At 33.9% G+C, this 23,993-nt stretch overlaps 1 protein-coding gene across 1 annotated transcript; it reads left to right on the top strand.

Moving 5' to 3' along the window:
- The first annotated feature begins 18,325 nt into the window (after nt 1–18,325).
- LOC133792203 (protein PHOSPHATE-INDUCED 1-like) lies at nt 18,326–19,261 on the top strand. Its single transcript, XM_062230120.1, has one exon. It carries the CDS (start codon nt 18,326–18,328, stop codon nt 19,187–19,189), a length of 864 nt encoding a protein of 287 aa, XP_062086104.1. The 3' UTR covers nt 19,190–19,261.
- Nucleotides 19,262–23,993: the final 4,732 nt, after the last annotated feature.

Raw genomic sequence — 23,993 nt, 5'->3', positions numbered from 1 at the left:
TATAACAAGTCCTATCCCCTCTAAGATTGGAAGGCTCCAAAAGCTTGACACACTTGATCTTTCTAATAACAACTTTAATAGTCAAATTCCCAACACTTTATCACACTTAAAGAGTCTTCAATACCTGTATGTAAACTCTGTTGATTACTTTTGAGTTAAATATTTTCATGTTAAGCTTGATGGTAATTACATGATTCGGAACTGGATCAAGTGACTGGGCAATAACACTTTGAGTGGAGCAATTCCTGCATCTTTGGCTAACATGACACAGCTTGCCTTCCTGAAATTCTTTTCAACATTTAGCATTTTAATACTACTTGTTATCAAGGCTCCATCACAAGTTGAATAGTTTATAAGAAAGTTTTATGGGAATTTTTTTTAATGGTCTAGGGACCTGTCATACAACAATCTAAGTGGTCCAGTACCAAGGTTGCCTGCCAAGACCTTCAAGTAAGTCATTTTCTATATTGTAATTGTTGTTGTTGTTATTAAGATAGATTATTTGAGAGATTATCATTAAATAACATGTTACAACTGCTGTAATTTGCTTCTTTATGCCACTTTTGAAGATGCTCAAACTGCTAGGAGACCCAAAAACCATAAAATTGCTTTAGCCTTTGCTTCAAGCTTGGGCTGTATTTGTCTACTAATTCTTGGGTTTGGTTTCCTTCTTTGGTGGAGGTACAGACACAACCAGAAAATTTTCATTGACGTCAACGGTTAGTAAACCTAACTCATTTTTTAAGAAATAACATTAAAAAAGAAACAGAAGAAGAAGAGATTAGCAGTTGTAGGCTTTAAAAATATTCAGAGCAACATCATGAGGAGGTTTGCCTTGGAAACCTGAGGAGATTTCAATTTAGAGAGCTTCAGATGGCAACAAACAACTTCATCAGCAAGTACTTGGTTGGAAAAGGTGGTTTTGGAAATGTCTACAGAGGCTGTCTTCAGTAGCAACTTCAAGAAATTTTATATTTTGTTTTTCATTTTTGAATTAAAAAATGTTCAAGATTATAAAACTTTATTATGTTATGCTTTCAAACTTAACTTAAAACTAAGATCTCATGAAGTAGACACATTCATGGTTTGAATTAGTTATTGTTTAATGTAATACTTATGGTTTATCAATCTATTGAGAATTATATTTTATGATTAATTTTGATTTTTTTTTTTATCAAAATACAATAATGAAAATCTTTTAATTAAAAAAAAAAACCTTATAAGTATACTTATCAATAAAAAATTTAAAATATATTATCCACACTAAAGTAACAAAATTTTATTACTAGACTTTTAATATGTTATGATTTAGAAACATATTATAAGCATAACAAATCGTTATGATTTATATAATATAACAAACTAAAAATGCTATCAAAATAATCAAATGTAACAGTGGAAAAATGTTACGCAAAAAGTATAAGATTACACGTCAAATTTCTAACCAAATACTCTAACTAAATGTTATTATTTGAATATTATAGCAACTAAAAATGTGTTATTGAATAGTTTAAGATAACATCGAACATAACATCCGAATACTATTATAGAAACGACAGGACTTTTAATAATAGGGGCTATGTTAGCGTTTTCAGAAGCGTTATCAATACTCCCGGTTAGCAGTTTTTAAGTGTTATGAATACTGTTTTTTCTTGTAGTGATTGAGTGGGAGTGTTAATCATAGATATGAACATCTATAGCTTCTGATGAAGAAGTGAAATGATGGTTTCCTTTTAGTTTGGTTCAACGTGTTAAATGATAGAGATCTCATATTAGTAATTAAATTAGTTTACTGAAATACCATTTACAAGGAACCAAGTGTTTTAAGGATAAAATACAATGAGGGGTAAAACAGTATTTTAGTCCTATCTCATTGTAGATCGTCTATAGAGGATTGAGTGACAATTATGGTTGTAGCAATGGATAATTAATAGCGTTTCTATATTTGTTATAGAGTGTTCTATGAATTCAAGAGTGCAATTCCGAGTCTATAGTGGAGTCACGAGGAATTAATAAGTTTGTAAATTTATTTGTTAGATTTATGATAACTTATTGGAGCTTGATTTCATAGGCCCATGGTCCCCATTGTACCTTGGATAAAATCATCTAGATAGTCTCAATTAATTGATTTAATTATCAATTAGAATTATCAAAGTTGACCAGGTCAATTTTGGATAGTTTCATAGAGTTGTGTAATTTTGAGAAGAAAAGAGAAATTATGGCAGATTTATTAATTAAGATAAATTGGTATCTAAATAAACAAATAAGTTTAAATTAAGGTTAAAATTATAAATAATTAATTTGATAAATGATTTAAATAATTATTTAATTGATTAAATCAATAGAAAATAATACATGCCTTGTTTTTAAGTCCAATGGGCTTATAATCAAATGAGAAATTTCATGGGCCTAAAGCCCATGATAATTTCGATCTTGGGCATAAAAATGGCTATTATTTTATTGATTTTTTAATTAAACTAAATGCCTTATTGAGTCTATAAAATGAGTGCTTAGAGAGAAGACATCAGTTTAGATTTCTGAGACAACAAATAAGTTTAATCACTAATTTTCTGATAGTTTTAGATTCTCTCTAAACACAAGTCCTTTTCTAAGCCGCTTTGTTATTTTCTCTTCTTCTCTCTATATCTATCTCATGTGTTGAGAATGGCCCACACTAGTCTAGGTGATTCTAAGGATACATTGGAAGGCGGGGAAGAAAATAGAAGATAGGTTCAGTTTCTTGATAATACTCCGCGACAAAGAGGATACAAGAGTTAGAGAAACTGAAGGAAGACCTCTTAAATTCCGCTGCGTATACTATAAGTATTCTATTCATTGTTTCTCTTTGAATTCAATTGTAGAAACATATTTTAGGCTGTCTTGTATTAATTTGTTTAATATTAGATATACATGAAAATAAATAAAGATCTTGTATAAAGCTAATCTAACAACTGGTATCAGAGCCAAGTTAAAGCTAATTGCACTGCCCTCAGAGCCTTTGGTAGTCTTTATTTTCATGCATGAACATGTTTAAAATTGGATTATTTGAAATGTTTGAATAATTGGATGGTTTCATGTTTTTATGAAGCATATTGATTTTATGTGATTTTTAGCAATTTTTAGGTTATTTTGTTGTGTTTACTATGATATTAATTTTATATATGCTTTATTTTGTGTAAAACATGTTAAAAATTAATTAGAAAATTGTTTTAGTTTGAAAAATTGCACAAAATAATTTTCGAAATTTTTTGCCTGGCTGCCATGCGCACGCCCGCCCGGACATGCATCCGCATGCCCGCGCGCGCACTCATGCGCCACGCCCGCGCACGCCCACGCACACCAGCCACCAACACAATGAGTAGTACCCACGAGTACTATTCATTCAAAAAAAAATTAATTAAAGAAAATTAAAATTTGTGGAAATAAATTATTTATAATCAAAACCAAAAATATCTTTTTTGTTTTATCATTTAAATTATTTTTTTAAAATACGATATTTTTGTTAGTTGAGATTTAAATAATTAGATATTTTCTACAAAGATTCAAATTCAAATTTTAAAATAGACTAACAACTTAATTTTAGATCTTTTAATATATTAAAATATTATAATTAAGATATCAGATATTTAAGATATTTTTTTTAAATTCATGATATTTTTATTAAATAATTATTTGAAAATATAAATATCTTTTTATTCTATAGTTTTTAATATTTAAATTATTTGAAATTTGAATATTGTTAGTTAGATATTTTATGGATATTTGAATTTGTTTAACTATTTTGAGATATTTTAAGATTGTTATAACCATTTTTATTTTATTTTATTTTTTAATCGTTAAAATATTAGCTAATAGTTATAACAACACAAGATATTTTAGAAAATAGTTAAGATATTGATTTTATTTTTTAAAATTTGTTAAATTTTGAAAAATATCATTTTTTCAGCCAATTAATAAAATATTTTTTAAATGGGATTTAAATTAACTTTGGTTAATTGTTGATAAATCCTATTTAAATTAATTTTTTAATTAACCTAAACCAAGTTGATTGTTGATAAATGAAATTTAAATTAACTATTGTTAATTGTTGATAAATTTCATTTGAATTGACTTATTTTTTTAAAAAAATTAATTAATTTGAATTTTTTGATAAATTCTAGATAATTAATTGTGGTATTTTTGCAAATGAAATAAATTGTGGTATTTTTGCATAAATTCATAGAATTGCTCATATAGTAATATGATTAAGCCCATCCAATTATAACATGTCTGTTTGCACTATATGTGGTATTTTTGCAATTGGGCTTAGATGCATATAGTGGCCCATATGTTTGTTAGACATATGGATTTTGCCAAATAAAATATTCATAAAATGATAGGTTTTATTTGGGCAAATTAGAAAATGTAAAGTTTAAATTCCTCTCTTGTGGGTGATTCCACTTGTGAAGGCCCATTTGCTTTGCATGACTATAATGGGTCTAATCAATTAATAACAATTAATAAAACGAAGGTTTAAATTCTTGTTTTTTGGACCTTGTATGGAAGATAGGGGGCCTTTGTAGTGGGAACGACATACTGGACCCAACCCTCCTCCATACAAGCCTAATTGTTAAGGCCCATTTACCTGAGTTGGACTTAATTGTATAGGTTCATTATATTAGTTAAACCTAAATATTGATTATCAACAAATTAATTATAAATTAATTGAATTTGTTTCAATGTGACACTTTAGAATTAATAGGAAATTATAGGACTTTGGTTTTAAAAAAATTAATTTGTTTAATTTTTTTTGGGGAAAACCATAGTAATTAATTTTCTAAAAATAAATAATAAAAATGCTATTTTTTTAATTTAATAATGAGCTTATTTTAAGAATTTTATTCGATCTCCACCGTTGGTTTAACATAGTCAATAGCTTAATGGGACCTCGAGGTGCTTTGATTCGTCCCCCTACGGAAGGTGTTCATTAGTTATTTTGGCAATGTTAGATTTCGAAAGATAGATAACTATAGGTCAAATTCTACTAGACTCACCACTACGGTGACTACTAGGACTAAATCTATGATTATCGAAACCGTGGGTCTAGCTCATAAAATAAGAGATTTTGTTTTCTTATTTTGATCGAATAGTAGGTTGTTAATAGTGGTGTCCATTATTAAATGAGCTTAGAGCTCTATTTAACTAAAGTTATTTTTGACTCTCGCCAACTGGGACAAGGATATCATAGATTAGTTAAAAACCTAAAGAAATAGAGATATGATTATTTTTTGTATTTTTTCTCCATACCTTACATATTTCTATTTTATTGGTAATTTGTAGTTTTAAGTTAAGTAGTGTCTACTCCCATCCTTTCTCAACTTTCGATGGAGAAACTCACTGGAGAAAACTTCCTTAATTGGAAGCAGAATATCAACATAGAGTTGATTGGTGACAACTCCGAGTTCGTCAAGATTGAGGAATCCCCAGAATGAGCATCGTCTCCGCACATTTGTGATGGCACCGTCAATGCTCGTGATGGAACCGTAAATGCTTGGATATCAGCGTCTCTGCACATTTGTGATGGCATCGTAAATTCTCGGATGGCACCGTGTCTACACGTTCGTGCTCAACTCAACTATGGTCTGACGCAGGTCATGAACGAGCTTCAGATTATTAAACCTATCATGGGTGGACCTAGTAAAGGAGGTGAAAATAAGACTATTGATGTTGCTACTGATCTAGCTAAGGTTGAAGCTCATCCAGCTTCGTCTTCGAAAGCTAGAAACAAGAGGAAAGGTGGAAAAATAAACAACCCCAAGCCTGCAAAGGCTGGAAAGACAAGTGAACAACGAAGTGCACAGACGCCTAAGGGGAAGAACAAGAAAAATAAGAAAGGTAAAGATAAGTGCTTTCACTGCAAAGAGAAGGGGCATTGAAAACGAGATTGCTCTAAGTTTCTAGCAGCCAAAAACAAAGCTAATTATTATAGTTCATTTATCTTGGAAACATGTGTTTTAGAGAATGATAATCCGTTTGGATTATTATACTGGATCTACTAACCATGTTTGTAATTCTTTACAGCTTCTTGAATCTTGGGAGGAAGTGAACGAAGGAGGTTTAAAGCTTAGAGTTGGGAACGGAGTGTTCGTTGCGGTCCAAGCTAGGGGAAGAGCTTGTCTGAAGCTCGGAAATAAATACTTAATTTTGAAAGATGTATTTTTTATTCCGGATTTTAGTAGAAATTTAATTTCAGTTTTCATGTTGCAATTAGAACGATTTGTTATGACTTTCACAAGTTTTAGTATATCTATTTCCTTCAATGGATCACCATTGTGTATTGGATGTTTGGAAAAAGGGCTTTATATTCTGCAATTTAACGAACCCCTCGCTCTTAATAATGATTTATTCAAAGTAGCTAAACCTAGGAACAATAAACGTCAAAAGACTGATAACAATAATATGACGTATTTATGGCACTTGAGACTAGGTCACATTGGCTATGATAGGATTCAAAGACTTACAAAGGACAAACCTTTGAGGGAACTCACCTTAGGTGAATTACCTGTCTGTGAATCTTGTCTAGAAGGCAATTTGACCAAGCGTCCATACTCTGGAAATGGTGATAGGGCCAAAGAACCACTTGGTCTTGTCCATTCAGATGTTTGTGGACCTTTGAATGTACAAGCCAGGGGTGGTTTTGAGTATTTCGTCACTTTCATTGATGATTACTCTAGATACTCATTTATTTACCTAATGCATAGGAAATCAGAAACATTTTCAAAGTTTCAGGAATTCCTAGCAATGGCTCAGAACAAATTAGGTAAAACGTTAAAGATCTTGCGATCTGATAGGGGTGGAGAATATTTGGATATGCAATTCCAAGATCATTTAACTGAACTTGGGATTTTATCACAACTTACTCCCCCAGGTACTCCGCAGCAAAATGGTGTAGCGGAATGCCGGAACAGAACTTTATTGAAAATGGTTAGATGCATGCTTAGTTACTCAACTCTACCAACTTCGTTCTAGGGACATGCAATTGAAACCGCGAACGACACTCTCAATGTCGTGCCATCTAAATCAATCCCCAAAATACCTTTAGAACGCTGGAATGGCCGTGAACCTAGTTTACACCATTATAGAATCTTGGGGTGTCCCGCTCATGTCCTGAGGAAAAAGGATGGAAAGCTAGAACCGCGAACTGAAGTTTGCATGTTTGTTGGCTATTCTAAAGGTACTCATGGTGAAATTTTCTATAGTCATTCAAGATAGAAAGTGTTTACTTCTACAAATGCTACTTTTCTGGAAATTGACTATGTCCAGAACTTTAAACCTCGCAGCAAAGTAGTTTTAGAGGAGATGGTTAAAGAATTGATTCCAACCAACGTTCCATCGTCATCAACGTGAGTTGATGATGAAAATCCCACTCTTCATGTCCAACCGACGCAAGTCGATATAAATGAAGAAAGTACCACTGTTCCTGAGCAAACAGTCACGAAGCCTCATTGTAGTGGGAGGGTTTCTAGGAACCTAGCTCGCTATGGTTTGGATGGTGAAACCAATATGGTTGTTGGTGACACTAGTGATGATGATCCGTTCTCTTTCAAACAGGCAATGGCTAGTCCTGAAATGGAACTATGGCTCGAAGCCATGAAACAGGAAATGGAGTCCATGTACTCAAATTCCGTCTGGGATCTTGTGGAAGCAGCTAGTGACTTTAGGGCCATTGGGTGCAAGTGGATCTACAAGAAGAAACGAGGTGTTGATGGAAATATTGAGACTTATAAAGCTCGATTGGTGGCAAAGAGTTATACTGAAAGAGAAGGCGTGGACTATGGGGAAACTTTTAGTCCGGTAGCCATGCTCAAATCCATTCGCATCCTCCTATCCATAGCTGCCACTCTCGACTATGAGATCTGGAAAATGGACGTCAAGACAACTTTTCTTAATGGAAAGCTTGACGAAGTCATTTATATGGATTAGCCAGAAGGATTTTAAGTAGCTGGACACGAAGGAAAAGTTTGCAAGTTGAATAGGTCTATCTATGGACTTAAGCAAGCTTCTCGTTCCTGGAATCTTAGGTTTGATGAAATAATCAAAACCTGTGGCTTTGAACAAAATATTGATGAGCCTTGTGTTTACCAACTGAAGGCAAATCAAATAGTAGTATTCCTGGTTCTTTATGTAGAGGATATCTTACTCATTGGAAACAATGTTAAGAAATTATCAGATGTGAAGAATTGGCTGAGCACTCAATTCCAGATGAAGGATTTGGATGAAGCAAGTTATGTTCTAGGTATCCAAATCATCAGGGATAGAATGAACAAACTCTTAGCTCTATCTCAAGCAGCTTACATAGATAAAGTGCTTAAATGTTTCTCAATGAAAAATTCCAAGAAAGGACGTCTACCGTCCCGCCATGGAATTCATCTTTCAAAGAAGCACTCTCCCCAGACTCCTGAAGAGGAAGATGTAATGAGAAAAGTTCCTTACGCATCTGCAGTTGGAAGTTTGATGTATGCCATGTTGTGTACTAGACTAAACATTTGCTATGCAGTGGGAGTAGTGAACAGGTATTAGTCAAACCCAGGAACGGAACATTGGACAGCAGTTAAGCATATCCTGAAGTATTTGAGATGGACTAGGGATTATATGTTAGTCTACAAGGGTGGTGTTCTAAACCCTGTAGGCTACACCAATTCAGATTTTCAGACTGATGTCGATGACAAGAAGTCTACTTCTGGAATGGTGTTTACTCTTGGGGGAGGAGTTGTGATTTGGAGAAGAGTAAAGCAGCTTGCAATCTCAGATTCCACCATGGAGGCTGAGTACATAGCTGCGTCGATAACAGCTAAGGAAATAGTCTGGCTAAAGAAGTTCTATTCGGATCTTGGTGTTATTCCAGAAATGGATAAACCACTTGTGTTGTTTTGTGACAATATAGGAGTGATAGCCAACTTGAAAGAACCTCGAAGTCACAAGAGGAATAAGCATATAGAAAGGAAGTATCACATTATTCGAGAATATGTGGCCAGGGGAGATGTGAAGGTTATTGTTGACCGCATTTTTGGCCAACGGCGTGAGAACGTCAAAAACGACAAACCTTCAAGAGAAATAAAATGACACAGACGGCTTTTGAACAGAAAGTAAATAAACAGTAATTTTTATAGTGGTTCAGCCCCAATATGTTGGTAATAGCCTAATCCACTTAGAGTTGTGATTTATAGATCTGTACTCAAGATCAGATGAACTGAGCCAGCTGAGTTTCTTCAGTACAGATTACAAGAATTTTTCTAGATACAAGCACTTTCTCTCTCTAGAAAACTCAGACCCAAAATTTCCCAAAAGTCCCAAAAGAAGGAGAGCCCTTTCTGATCTCATAAGCCATATATTTATAGGCTTAGGATCATACATCTGATATCCCTAGAATTGGGATATTTTATTATATTTATTACATTTAAATTACAAAAAACATTCAAAATGTAACAAAACCCCCAATTTGTGGGAAGAATGAGAGATTCCCGCGCGTGCCAATACCGGTTCTTATTGAAGCCATTTCTGGGAATCTTGACTTAGTCCTCCTCTATCTAGTTGATCCATATAACCTCCACTCTGGTCGAACATACACATGCTGGTCGGTCATACACTTGCTGGTAGGACATGTGCATGCTGGTAGGACATGCACTTGCTGGTAGGACATGCAAGTGCTGGTAGGACATGCAAGTGCTGGTCGGACACATACATGCTGGACATATGCAAGTGCTGGTCGGACACATGCATGCTGGACATATGCAAGTGGTAGGACATGCACTTCTCTCCTCTAACATGGCACTCTCCTCTAGCATGCCATGTCTCTCGTCTAACATGGCACTCTCCTCTAGCATGCAATGTCTGGGCAGTAATGTCACTCCTGAGCAGTAACTGCGTGACTGGTCGGATGCAACAACTTGACTAGTCATGACACCCCTCAAGCAGTCAAAACTCTCCATCAGTCTATCGGGTCACTTTATCACGACTCTGAGAAGTCAATGTATTTATTGACTATTAATGTGTCTTTTACTGACCATGCACTGCCACTTGTCACCTTTATTGCCACGTCATCGATCTCCAATTTTTTGGGGATAACAGTTATGAAGATTGCAACTGAAGAGAATCTTGCGGATCCGTTTACAAAGACACTATACCAGAAGCTACATTTGATAAGCATATCAAGGAGATGGGATTAGTAGAATGAAGGCATTAGTTTCAATTAGTGCAAGTGGGAGTTTGTTAGGGTTTTATGCCCTAATTAAGACTCAAATTCTTCGTAATCTCATTTTATTATCAATAAAAGAATAGAAATCATTTTTTGACTTGGTCAATCACTTTGCTCACATGTTTTATTTTCATGATTATTTGTTTAATATAAACTTCTATTAAATCCCGAGCATATAGCTAATCTTATTTATAGTGACGTAATCACAGTGGAATATAAACATGATTATATGTTCAAAATAAGTTAGTCCTAAGATTAGTCAGTGTACCGGATTTACACTGACTTGCCAATCTACAATATGATCTACTTACACATTACAGTGTTATGTTCTTTCCAGAACATTAGCAAAGTAGATAAGATCGGATGTATTTGTTACATCGGACTGGACCGATATTGAAAGTTGATAAGATAAGTAAACATACTGTTATTATCTATTCTAGTCATATCATATAGTTGACCATAGGTCAATTCAATCTCAATTCTGAGTGGTTAGTATTCTAACTAATTGTATTATTTGAGTTCTTTGACTTGTTCGTTACCAGCTTACCCTGCGGACTAGCCCATACTTACATCTTGGGAACTCGGTAGTATAATTGAGTGGGAGTGTTAATCATAGATATGAACATCTATAGCTTCTAATGAAGAAGTGAAACGATGGTTTCCTTTTAGTTTGGTTCAAGGTGTTAAATAATAGAGATCTCATTTCAGTAATTAAATTAGTTTACTGAAATATGATTTACAAGGAACTAAGTGTTTTAAGGATAAAATACAATGTGGGGTAAAACGGTATTTTAGTCCTATCTCATTATAGACCGTCTATAGAGGATTGAGTGACAATTATGGTTGTAACAATGGATAATTAATAGCGTATCTATATTTGTTATAGAGCGTTCTATAAATTCAAGAGTGCAATTGCGAGTCTATAGTGGAGTCACGAGGAATTAATAAGTTTGTAAATTTATTTGTTAGATTTATGATAACTTATTGGAGCTTGATTTCATAGGCCCATAGTCCCCATTGTACCTTGGATAAAATCATCTAGATAGTCTCAATTATTTGATTTAATTATCAATTAGAATTATCAAAGTTGACCAGGTCAATTTTGGATAGTTTCATAGAGTTGTGTAATTTTGAGAAGAAAAGAGAAATGATGGTAGATTTATTAATTAAGATAAATTGGTATCTAAATAAACAAATAAGTTTAAATCAAGGTTCAAATTATAAATAATTAATTTGATAAAAGATTTAAATAATTATTTAATTAATTAAATCAATAAAAAATAATACAAGCCTTGTTTTTAAGTCTAATGAGCTTATAATCAAATGAGAAATTTCACGGGCCTAAAGCCCATGATAATTTTGACATTGGGCTTAAAAATGGCTATTATTTTATTGATTTTTTAATTAAATTAAATGACCTAATTGAATCTATAAAATGAGTGCTTAGAGAGAAGACACCAGTTTAGATTTCTGAGACGACAAGATGATCATTATCGAGAACATAGGTTACCAAAGCTGTATTTTGTTAAACACAAGAAACTAATTGAGTATAATCCCTATTTTATTTCAAGTGTTTTAGATCTTTTGAATAAATTATGATTAAGTTTTACTACTAAAAGATTAACACTGATAGTTTAAAATTAAAAACAAAAATAACAAATAGAAAATAACCAATCCTATTCATGTTGGATCGATTAACAACTTTACTGTAGACTAGAATAAATTCAAAATATGACATTTTTACCAAAAAAGGATTAGATTTATTATGTATCTTAAAATGTGCCATATTATCTATCGAACATTACTATGCATCTACGTTATCTCAATCAGACGCAAAGGTAAGCTTTTAACATCACCCAACAGTCGCCTTGATATGTGGATAGTTTACTCACATTTTACATTGACTAACACCATATAAAATTATATATTTATATACAAAAAAAAAAAAAAAAGCAATCAAATGAGGTTTTGAAATTAAGGCCAATTATTTTAGTATAGTGCTGAGTAGACTGTTGAAGTGGGTCTAATTAGAACCTGATTTTTATACACACCCTTTGCTGACTTGTAGTCTTCCACTATTGAAAAGATGTTAATTTATGATTGTTTGAGTATATTGGGGATTTCAAATTTCTAAATATATAATAAGTGCAGAAAATGATAAGAAAAAATATGGTCTTGGAAGGGAGAAGAGTAGACAGAAAGGCTAAGCTAGGTGCAGAAACAAATGTTGTTATGGTCCGCTGTCCTACCACCTCCACATGTAGCAAGGCATTTAATTATACCTAGAACAACGGAGACGACTACCATCTACCAAACCTTTTAATGTATTTCAATTAATAGATGGTTACAAATGATTTAGTGATTTGTTCATATTATTTATGGCTTGCACAGCTGTGTTCTTTAACTAGAAACACTAATGTGCAATGAACGAGAGAATAAGGAATTTAACAATTAACGAGTTGTTAAATTATATAGATTTATATGATAGCAACAAGTAAGAGTACATCTCATTCTTGGAAGTGGTGATCATATTATAATATAATGAAACTTCTTTAATATATAATAATATATCAAAGATGGGATTAATATACCATCGTCATCAAGGTATATGAAATTCAATGCAACCATACACATACAATAAAAACATACAGAAATCGATACTATATGTATGTTCATCAACTGAAAAGTAAAATGAAAAATATATTAACGCATGAATAGTAATGTTGACTATCTTCAGTCTTTTAACTGTAAAAGTCAACTAGTCTATACTTGTTTTGACTTTTTCAATATAAAAAGAGTGCACCGAACCTGATTTTTTATTTTATTTTATTTAATAGTTTGTTAATTTTTTGTTTTATGATTGTTTAAATGTTAGTTTTTATTTTTTTATTTAATTTAATTGTTAAGTTGAATAGTTGATTTAATTAATTTTATTTTATTATTTTATGCATGTGCGTTGTATGCTTGTTTGTGTGTGTGTGACTGTATGACAAGTATGTGTGCATGCATGAAGATAAGGCTTGAACCTAGACTAAATCATGAAAATGAGATTTTTTCCTTGTTTAAAATTTGCTACAAGTAATGAGGAAACATTCTAGATAGCTTCTGTTCACACAGTAAAAAGGAAAGCAGAAAAGAAGAGAGAAAGAAAGGGTGGCGTGTGGATAAGGAGGAGCAAGAGTGTAATTCTTGTTTCCATTTTTGGAAAATTCTACATTAGTGTGGGATCAATAAGAAAAGGAAAGTCTACCATTTTCTTTATAAAGAATATAGGGAATTAAATAAATAAGGAAATGAGGTTTTTTCTTTTCTCATTGGGGCTTAGGTTTCGACCACTGGGTGGCTTAAACGGGAAAAGAAATGAGCTTGAGAGCTCATTGCTTGGTGGCTGCCAAAATCACAAGGAAGATGAGAGAAAGGAAAAGAGATGAAAGGAAAAGAAAAAGAGAAGATCTTTGCTTTTCTTCTTAATTCTAAGCTATGGTTTTTTGTTTTTTTTGTTTTTTGGGTTTTGATGGGAATAAGTCATTGTGGTGCTAGCTAGAGTATCAAAGAAGGAAATGAGGTGTTTCCTTTTCTCATTGGGGCTTAGGTTTCGACCACTAAGTGGCTTAAACCTGAAATGAAATGAGCTTGAGAGCTCATTGCTTGGTGGCTGCAGGAAGAGGAGAGAAAGGAAAAGAAAAAGAGAAGACAAAGAGAGAGAGGGTTTTGAACCCTAGAAGAGAAAAGAGAAGGAAAAAGGAAGGTAATGTTGGGTTTTGAATTCTTTTAATCTTTGCTACTCTTCTTAATTCTAAGCTAAGGTTTTTTTTTATGGGAATAAGTCATTGTGGTGCTAGCTAGAGTATCAAAAGGATTAACCCTAGTGTTAAGTTTTGTTCTACACCATCAAGAGGTAATGTAATTTTAGTTAACATTTCATTTCTTGATTGGTTGATTTCATCGAAAATCATGATAGGGTTTCTTGTTATGCATATGTTGATCTTCTTCTTTACTCTCCAAATTCTAGATCATGTATGCTAAATTTTTCTTTATTTCATCATTGCTTTGTTTATGGATTTTGGTGATGTAGTTTCGGCATAGGCTTGATCTAGGGTTCTAGTATATTTGTGAAATAATGTTGCTATGATGAATACATGTGTTGATTTTATATTTGGAATAGCAAGCATACTAGGATTCAATCTCATTTGGAAGATATGATATGATTTTGTGGTAATATTTGGCGAGACTTGGTACATATGGTGTGGAGCATGATTTTCATTGTGTGATATTTATTTATGTTGAAAGCATGATTAATAATTTTTGTGGGTCTTAGAAAGAATGATGCTTATGTCTATTTTATTTATGATCATACAACCAAGATTAAAAAGTGTGAGGTATTGGTTTATTAGGAAGCATGCTAATTGATTTAAAATTCTTCATTATAATCCCTTGATGGTTTCTGCCAATAGTGCTTATTTCTCTAAAAGTGATTATTTTTGGTAAAATGTTTTATGCAAGAAAATGATAGAAGCATGACTAGAATAGGGTTCTTTGACAATTTATGATTTTGCTTGTTTATGAGATTTCAGCCTAGGCTATATTGCATGGTGTGATATTGTGCTAGATGTGTAAATGAGATTATAAAATTATTAGGGACTTGTATATGATGCTAGGAAGCATGTTAGATTTATTCATGTACTGTTGGTATATTATTAAGGTGAAATTTTTTATTTTATAATTCCATATCACATGCTGAATTCTATTGTTAATATTTTTATTTAGCAGGCATGAGTAAGCTAAGAGTGAGTTTTATGCCGTGATGACATTTTATTTATCAATATGATTTTTTTTTAATAATTGTAAATGCCATGATTTTATGTGATTAGGTTTTCTAGAAGGAGAATTTAAAATAATTAGTATTTTTATTTTTTATTTATTAAAGTGGTATTTTATATTTTGTGGTTTGATTAGAAAGCATGTTAGGAGTTGATTCATGATGAAGAGTGATGCATGAAATTTTGTTATTTATGTATTGATTTTTTCTTTATAGGTTAGGCCAACATTATGTTTATGGGAAGTTGGTAAATTATTTTTATGATATTGTTTCAAAATTAATTATATATATCAAACAAGTTGGTGAATAAATATGTATTGCAATGTTTGGAAAAAAAATTGGTATCCTTTGCCTATTGTTGGTTTCAGCCATGATTAGTTGTGTGATTTTAATTTGATTTTTGGGTCAAGGCTTGGTTCATGATTTCAAATGATTTTAAGATGTCAAAATGGTAGCAAACATGCTAAGCAAATCAATGGGTAGTTAATTGAGTTTTAATAATAATTATTGAAATTTTTGTAAAGTTGATATGAAATGAGTGCATGACATTATAAACTTTGGTATAGTTTTCAAGAATTGTCCCATGTATGCATGTTACATGCAAATGTATTTTTACGTGTAGTTATATGTTAATTGAGTAAGTTTAAGGTCCTTGCTTGAAGATCTTTGGGGTTGATATGTGTATTGGCATTGATTTCCATGAGTTTATGAATGACATGCAAGCGTGATTTTATGGCATGATTTTATGTATAAGTTATGCTTGAATCTAGAAAGTGGTGGAACTTGTTATGAGATATATGCCACGTGTGCATGGCCCATGCTCACGTGGAATATCCTTTGACGCGCTCATGTGTGTTTTACATGATATTAAAAGAAGTGTTTTGACTATTATTCTAGGATCATTATAAAGTAATCTCGTTCTTGTTTTTTCCTTGAGGTAAGGAAGTTAGCTAGATTCCTATGTAATATTGTTCTCGATGTTAGAAAGTAAAACAAGTACCTTATGTGGTAAGATAATACACTACTACAAAAAAGGTCATTTGTGACAGTTCCTTACTGCCACATTTCATCTTTTATGTCAATTTTGAAACTGACGCGGAATCCCATGACGAAAACAACCCTGGCATTTGTATAAGTACCCAGCTGTCACAAATGTGGCATTTCTGAAAGTGTCCAACTGATGCAAACACTATAATTGGTGTTAGTTGGGCATTGTCACAAATGCCACGTTTGTGACAGTTGGGCACTGACGCAAATGCTATATTAAAGAATAAAAAAAAATGCTATGAACCCCGACCCCGTGTACCCAGCCCCCAGCCACCCTATGCAACCCAGGTCCCCCTGTACCCAGTCCCCAGACAACCACCTCTCAACCCCTGCGACCCCGACCACCCCCCACGGCCCCTAAACCCCGGCCACCTACATGACCCCTGCAAACCAAGTTAGAGAAAAAAATCAAGAGGAGGGTTTTTGTCTTTCAAACAATAATCTTCAAAATAAAAAATATAAAAAAAATGAAAAAAAAAACCTAAGTCGTAGGGGTCAAGAAGGTCGGAGGCGCCGCTGGTTGTTAGGAGAAAACCTAAGTTTTCGAATTTGGGAGAATTAGGGGCTCGAAGACGATAGCTGGGATTTAATACTGGGAGTACCATTTGCATCAGTGGGCAACTGATGCTAACGATGTGTTTGCATCAGTTGCCCACTGACGTAAACAGGGCGTTAATGGTGTCAGCTGGCCACTGACTCAAACGTCGCGAATTAACAGTGTCAGAGATATCACTGATGCAAATGCCCCTGCATTTGGGCAGTGCTCAACTGCCACAAATCCTGATTCTAGGTCAACGACGCCAGTCAACTGCGTTGACTAACACAAAATGGGTATTTTGGTGTAGTGATACAAGTACTATGAGTGATCTGTTGAAGATTGTATGAAAGAGAAACAATGTTGTTAGTGTTATGTACGCGACACAACAAAGGAGTTACTAAGGTATGATGTAACTCACAAGGTAGACGTGCCATAGACCCCCAAAGTGGGGACAGGAGGATCAGTTTTTCATGGGTTTTTTTCTTGGTTTCCTCACAGAATTTACTTTATTTGTTTGTATATTTATTTTTAGATAAAGTATATAGAAATTGAATAATAGTGTGTTATATTTCATTTAAGATATGAAGACAATGTAGAAATGTTGTATTTTTATGTTGATTGTAATTGTTTGTACTTCCTTACTGAGCTTTTAACTCACCCTTTACTTTCCCCTTCTAGGTAGGCGTTAGGCTAGTTGTGTGGCACGCAAGGTGAGCTGATAGTTTCCATTGTCATAAGTATGTATGCTGTGGGGAGCTACTGGACGGGGACGATCCGGAAATTCCATAGAATAATTATCCGTCTATCTTTCATTTATTTTCAAACTCAGTGGATTGTATTTATTTTCTATGTACAAAACTGCATAAATACATTTGGTTTTGTTTTTAAACATTTGGAGCCATATTGCATTATTTTAAAAAGTCCCCATTGAACTTTTGGACTATTATTGGTATTTTTTATATAAGTATCAAAAGTAACATTTGGTAAAGTTAGATAAGATAGGGAGTTTACAAAGAATAATGAATTGTGCACCCAAAATATGCACCCAAACATCACACAGTAACCTCGCAGTTTAGACTAGTGAATCACATTTATCAAAACTAGGATCCACTGTTTAAAAAGTAGTGTCACGTCGCTATGTGTAATGTTTGGGTGCATATTTTAGGTGCACATATCATTACTCAAAAAAATCAAGTGATTCTGTTTTTTTTCCCTAGATAATGGGATGTGCTATTGTTGTTGCAATTTGTTTTCCCTCACATGCATTGTAAGGAATTAGTGTTATTTTGTACGCAGTTTATTACTTTTCCCATGCATTAAATTCATTTTAATATTTTTTTCATTCTTTATAAATATATATTTATGTTTTTTTTTCTTCACGAATACTTCCATTTTCCATATCTCGATTTTGTTCATATGGGTTCGATCCTTGAATCTCAAGAATATTAGATGAGTATATCTATTTTGTTTTCAGCCTATTGGTCATCCGACTTATCTATTTTACTTGGCTATTTAGGTTTTTTACCCCCCGAACTATTACATATGCATTATCGTGCCCCCCGAATTTTTCAGGAAGTTAAAAAATCTTCCCGATCTATTCATAGTCATGTAAATTAGGACTTCCATCCAATTCCGTTCATTTTTTGTAACGGGAGGATGATGTGGCCTTTTTTTTACATAATTTGGGATGACATGTGGGATTCTTTCCAGTGAGTCCGACAAAACCCAGGAGCCACTTCCTTTCCAGTACCACAATGGCTCTATTCTCTTTGAAAAAATCTCCATTAGCCTGATATGGTATGGAAACTTCAAGCCATCCCAACGAGCCATTGTCTCCGACTTCATTACCTCCCTTACTTCTCCATCTTCTTCCGAACCCAACGTAGACCAACCATCAGTCAACACATGGTGTAAGACCATCAAAACCTACCTGCGCCTTGCCAACTCCAACTCCAAGAAACCTTCGTCCCTCTCCGTCTCACTAGGAGCCGAGTTCATCGATGAGACCTACTATCTCGGAAAAACGTTGACCAGTAAACACATTGTGCGCCTGGCCTCCAAGGGCGGTCAAAAGGACGCCATCAACGTTGTTTTGATTGCCGCTGACATTGCCGACAACAAATTGAGAGGAAATATAAAGAGCTCCAAGTTCGCTTACATCTGGGTCGGAAACTCGGAGACCCAGTGTCTAGGTCAATGCGCATGGCCATTCCACCAGCCCATTTACGGACCACAAGCACAGCCACTGATTGCTCCAAACAATGACATGGGTCTTGACGGAGTGATCATCAACCTGGCTGGCCTTTTGGCTGGAACCGCAACGAACCTGTTCGGAAATGGGTACTTCCAAGGGCCGAAGGAGGCTCCACTAGAGGCGGGTTTGGCTTGTCCCGGTACTTTTGGGAAGGGGGCCTACCCTGGATATGCCGATGATCTCTTGGTTGACCCCACGACTGGTGCCAGCTACAATGCTCATGGCGGTAATGGAAGGAAGTACTTGCTTCCGGCTCTGTTTGACCCTTCCACCTCCACTTGTTCTACCTTGGTTTGATCAGCTTGAGATACGAATTAAGAGCATTTGGAGGTGTTATATGATATGATATGATGTGCCTAATACTTGTTATTAATTAGTATATATAAAAATATATATAAATTTATATGCAGAGAGGGATTGTTAATTAATTATTTAATTCTTTTTGTACACTTTAGAGTCCCACGTGTCATCCAAAATTATGTAAAAAAAAGGCCACATCATCCTCCCTTTACAAAAAATGAACGGAATTGGACGGAAGTCCTAATTTACATGACTGTGAATAGATGGGGGGATTTTTTAACTGCCTGAAAAATTCGGGGGGCACGATAATGCATATGTAATAGTTCGGGGGGTAAAAAACCTAAATAGCCATTTTACTTTGTTAAGTTTTTGACATTTTTCTTCTTATGTGTTAGATCCTTAAACCACAAGATTATTAGATAAGTATAGTGTGGTTACCAATCAAAACTAATCAAATTTAACAAGTAAGAAGATAATTATGTGTCAGCATAATTAGTTCTCTATTTTTATTCAACACTTTAATAAAAATATATATGCAAAATTAGTTCTCTATTTTTATTATGTAGGGTTTTCAACAGAATTAGTTCTCTAGTTTTATTATCTTGAATTATATTATGTAGGGTTTTCTACATAATTAAGTTAACACAAACCCTTACCTACAATAAATAAGTCTTTGATACTATTAGAGTATAATGTCTCACATAGAACACATGTAAGAATATTGAGTCATTAATAGGAACATGAGTAACTTCACTAATCAACAAATTATAATGTAGATGGAGTCACATAATTCTTGTTAGATACTATTAACAATTATTGAAATAACACATCTTGTAATGTTAACAAAAGAACTCTATAGTTCATCCTTTATTTTTCTTCAAAATTCAGGTTTGGGAGGTATTGAAAACGCAATGTACAATCACATGGATTATCCAACGATGGTCGTTGAGCTATCGGTTGTGTTGTACCATAGTATACATCCACATCAATATGATATTATATTATATATATATACATACGAGTTTTTTATTCAAGCCTAAGATATGAAAACCCGTGAAATGTTGTATTAATGTTATATTTTTTTAAAATAGTTTACAAAAGCCTAAGATAGGGTAGTCTTTTTAATCCTACCGGTATGACACACTCCCTATATGGGTAAGTGGTGGCGTTTTTACCCCAATTTTTTTTCTTTCATGATGGTGTTGATTGTAGTTATAGCTAACCTCCTGCGAGTTTTTAAGAAATTCTAAATAATTTACAATGTCAAAAACAGAGTTCAAACAGCTTAATGCAAACATGCATGTTTTTATGTTTTTTCTTATATGCGTCTAAACACATCTGTTTGAACTCTATTTTCAAAACTGTAAATTATTTGAAATTTTTCGGTAACTCCCAAGAGGTTCGTTATAATACAATGAACACCTTCATGAAAATGAAATTGGAGTCAAGACACACCCTCATGTTAATATAGTGATGTATTAATAGGGAAAAAATGACTACCCTACCTCACACTCTCCCTATAATTTAATAGAAAAATTAAATAAATAATATTTAAATGTTAAAGTATTATTTTTATTTATTAACATATTACACAAAAATTTAAAAATCTAATACATCAATTTAAATATAAATATATATCAAACAAAAATATAATTTCATTCGAAAATCACTCGACTTAAATAATAATAAGACTAAATTTTAATTTTAAAAAATTAAATATTTAATAATAACAACAACAATAATATATAAGGATTTTTGATAATTGGTGGATTAAAAAATCAATGGTAACAATAAATAATTTATATATATGCAATAATATAAAAAATTATATTTAAATTTAATATCAGAATTAACATAAATAATATAAAATTTGAAATAATAATATTCATTTTTAGATAAACTATTCATAAAAATTGAAAAATTTACAAAATTTAAATATATATATTTAAAAATGTAATTTTTTTTTAAAAAATAGTATTTATCCAAAAAAAACAGCATCGTGATGTGGCGTAATAGAACGACGTGTGGTGTTTAGAAGCATTAATGTTACTAACCCTGGTCGAATATCCTCGAACAACCAAAAGACAGAGTTACTTGCCTCGAGGAAGATATAATAAAGAGAACATTTGCTGATCGAAGAGTACAAGTCAACCACGTGCAAGCTATGCTACTCGAAGGGAACTTTGGTCGAAAGGAATTACCAATAGCAGCCTAGCCGACCAGACCAACCTAAAATCTATGAGATATTTACTTAATTGTAATTATAATGTATTTTTTATATTCTTTTATTGTGTATGCAGTTGTAAAAGACCCACATTATGTGTATATTGCCAATTTCATTCTTGTAAGGTCCATGCCCCACTAGAGACTATAAATAGAGATCTCTCACATTTATTATTTTTCATGCGCACTTTACATACATAAATTCTGTCAAATTGTATTCTCTCTCTTTGGCTTAAGAAACTCAATTGAATCTTGTTATTCTAATCTTGAGTCTGAGACTTTTGTGATTAATAAAAGTTCAAATGGACGTAGGTCATTACCAACTCTTGGTGCCGAACCACTATAAAATTTTGTGTCGTTTACTTAAGTTCAGCTCTTTTATCAATTATTATCATTTATTTGACTCAATGTCATTGACCAAATTGTTGGTCAACATTTTGGTGCTTTTGTTGAGAGTCAAACTCAAGATCTATTTCCTTTCGTCAATTCGATGAATTCAAAACACATGGCTATAACTACAAGATTCCAAAGCCAATAACCTCAAGGGAGAAACAAAACCATTAGACAACTTGACCGTTCTTCGAGCAGCTGATTTCCTCCTTTGCGTCCGCCCAACAGGTTCCTCTGACTAGGAATTTGCCTCATCGTGAAGTACCTGGTCATGACGAGCACCATGTAGACTTAAAGGAAGATCTCATCCCCGACATCGAATAATTGAAAGAAGTCGTGGGGAAATGCAGGAACAATTTATTGTAATGCATGAAAATCAGGCAGCAGCGCAAGAGGCAGTATCTGAAGCCTTAAACAAGCAAATACATGATTTCCAAGCTAGATGGATCAACGAAAAATGGCCCTTGAGACTCAACAAGAAGAAGCTGATCGTTGGAATACTGAAACAACTAGATTACTGGTAGTTGTCTTACAGCAAACTCAACTTAATATGAATCGAATATTGAATCCACAACTGGACAATGCTGGTCGAATTAATGCTACTCTAGAACACACTAGTCGACTCCGTGAGCTTAATCAACAAACACGATCCCAAGATCCAGTTGTTCCTCCTGGGAAAACGCGCAGTAATAGCACAAACAGAGAGAATCGACCATTGCATCATTGCTAGTTCCATCAAAATGAATAAGTCTTGCCTAATCGTAACAAAGAGAAAGGTCATGGTGGAGATGGAAGACCTGGTGATGGACAACAACCGAGGCGATCAATCTCAAGAGGAGTAATTCCTCCTAATCAGCAAACTCAATGTGTTGGTAAATAGTTTTGAAAACCAAGGAATGATCGAACAACGAGTCAGAATTGAGGCCGACAGCCTCGACGTAACCTATGAGATGGGCATAACCAAGACCAGCAACCTAGAAGGTATTGGCACAAGAATGAGCGGTAAGTATGTAGTGGCTATCGATCATCTTATAGAGATTGTTATGATGAGGACGAGGGAGGTTGCAGGTACTACAAACCTTGAAATGACCAATACTATGATGTCCATAGGAATGATGGACAACCAAGGGAACAATATGTTCCACCAAGGCCATTTGGGCCCCAAAATATACTTGCTCGGGATAACGTGCAGCTTAAAGAACTGTTTGCCCCACCAAGGCAGCACGTGCCTAAGAAGGAAATAGGTGAAATGTTATGGGATCCGTTGCACCATTGGTCCCTCCAGCATCGCAAAATGAAGCAGCAGGAATACCCGCTGATATACCAATTGCTGCGCCCATGGTTGCACCAGCCATTCAAGCATTGCTAGACGCTTTGACCCAAATGGTTCATGAAGTAGCAACCCCCAAACCTATTGACATTGATCTGGAGAGAAGGAAAGGATCTCCATTTTCTTATCGAATAAATGCTTTAGCGATTTCTCCCAAATTTAAATACCAACTTGGAAGAGGTATACAGGAAGAGAAGATCCAGTCTGACATGTGAACAACTTTGAAATACAAACTGACCTACAAGGCATTAGAGATGATGTTTGGTGCAGGATCTTTCCTGCTAACTTAGCTGACACTGTCCAACAGTTGTTTTTCAAAATAGAACTTGGAACCATTAATTCTTGGGATTCCTTTGTAAAACTCTTCTACTAACAGTTCTTTGCTGCTCGAACTTTACATGCTGAACTCAATGACCTTGTTGACATCAAACAAGGTGTTGACGAGACTCTCAAAGACTACGCATAGTGAGTTATGCAGAAAGCAGCTCGTTCCAAAACTATTAGCGATGATGGTGATCTGATGGCCATTATGGCTGGGATAAAAGTTATAGGACCACTTTGGTCTGATTTAAGAAGAAAATCAATCTAATCGAGCAAGTAATTCCTTGATCTTGCAGATACGTTTATTAAACTAGAAGAAGCCATCCAGAAAGTTGATCGGGCTAACCAGGCTGTAGCAAAAGCTAGCAATGCGCAGAAAAAAAATCGAGGTGTGAACGCCAACCAAAACTAGGAAAATAATTTTAATGGGATTAAGAACAATTAACATATAGGAAAGACAAAAAATAACTCGAATAGTGGCACCAATAACGACAAAAACAAAGGGGAAAAGACTAAGGATATGTCCCGAGAAAATGT

This window comes from Humulus lupulus, chromosome 7 (genome assembly GCF_963169125.1).
Source record: "Humulus lupulus chromosome 7, drHumLupu1.1, whole genome shotgun sequence".
NCBI lineage: Eukaryota > Viridiplantae > Streptophyta > Magnoliopsida > Rosales > Cannabaceae > Humulus > Humulus lupulus.
Note: the sequence above shows the minus strand (reverse complement) of the source record. Positions and strands in the feature narration are given on the sequence as shown.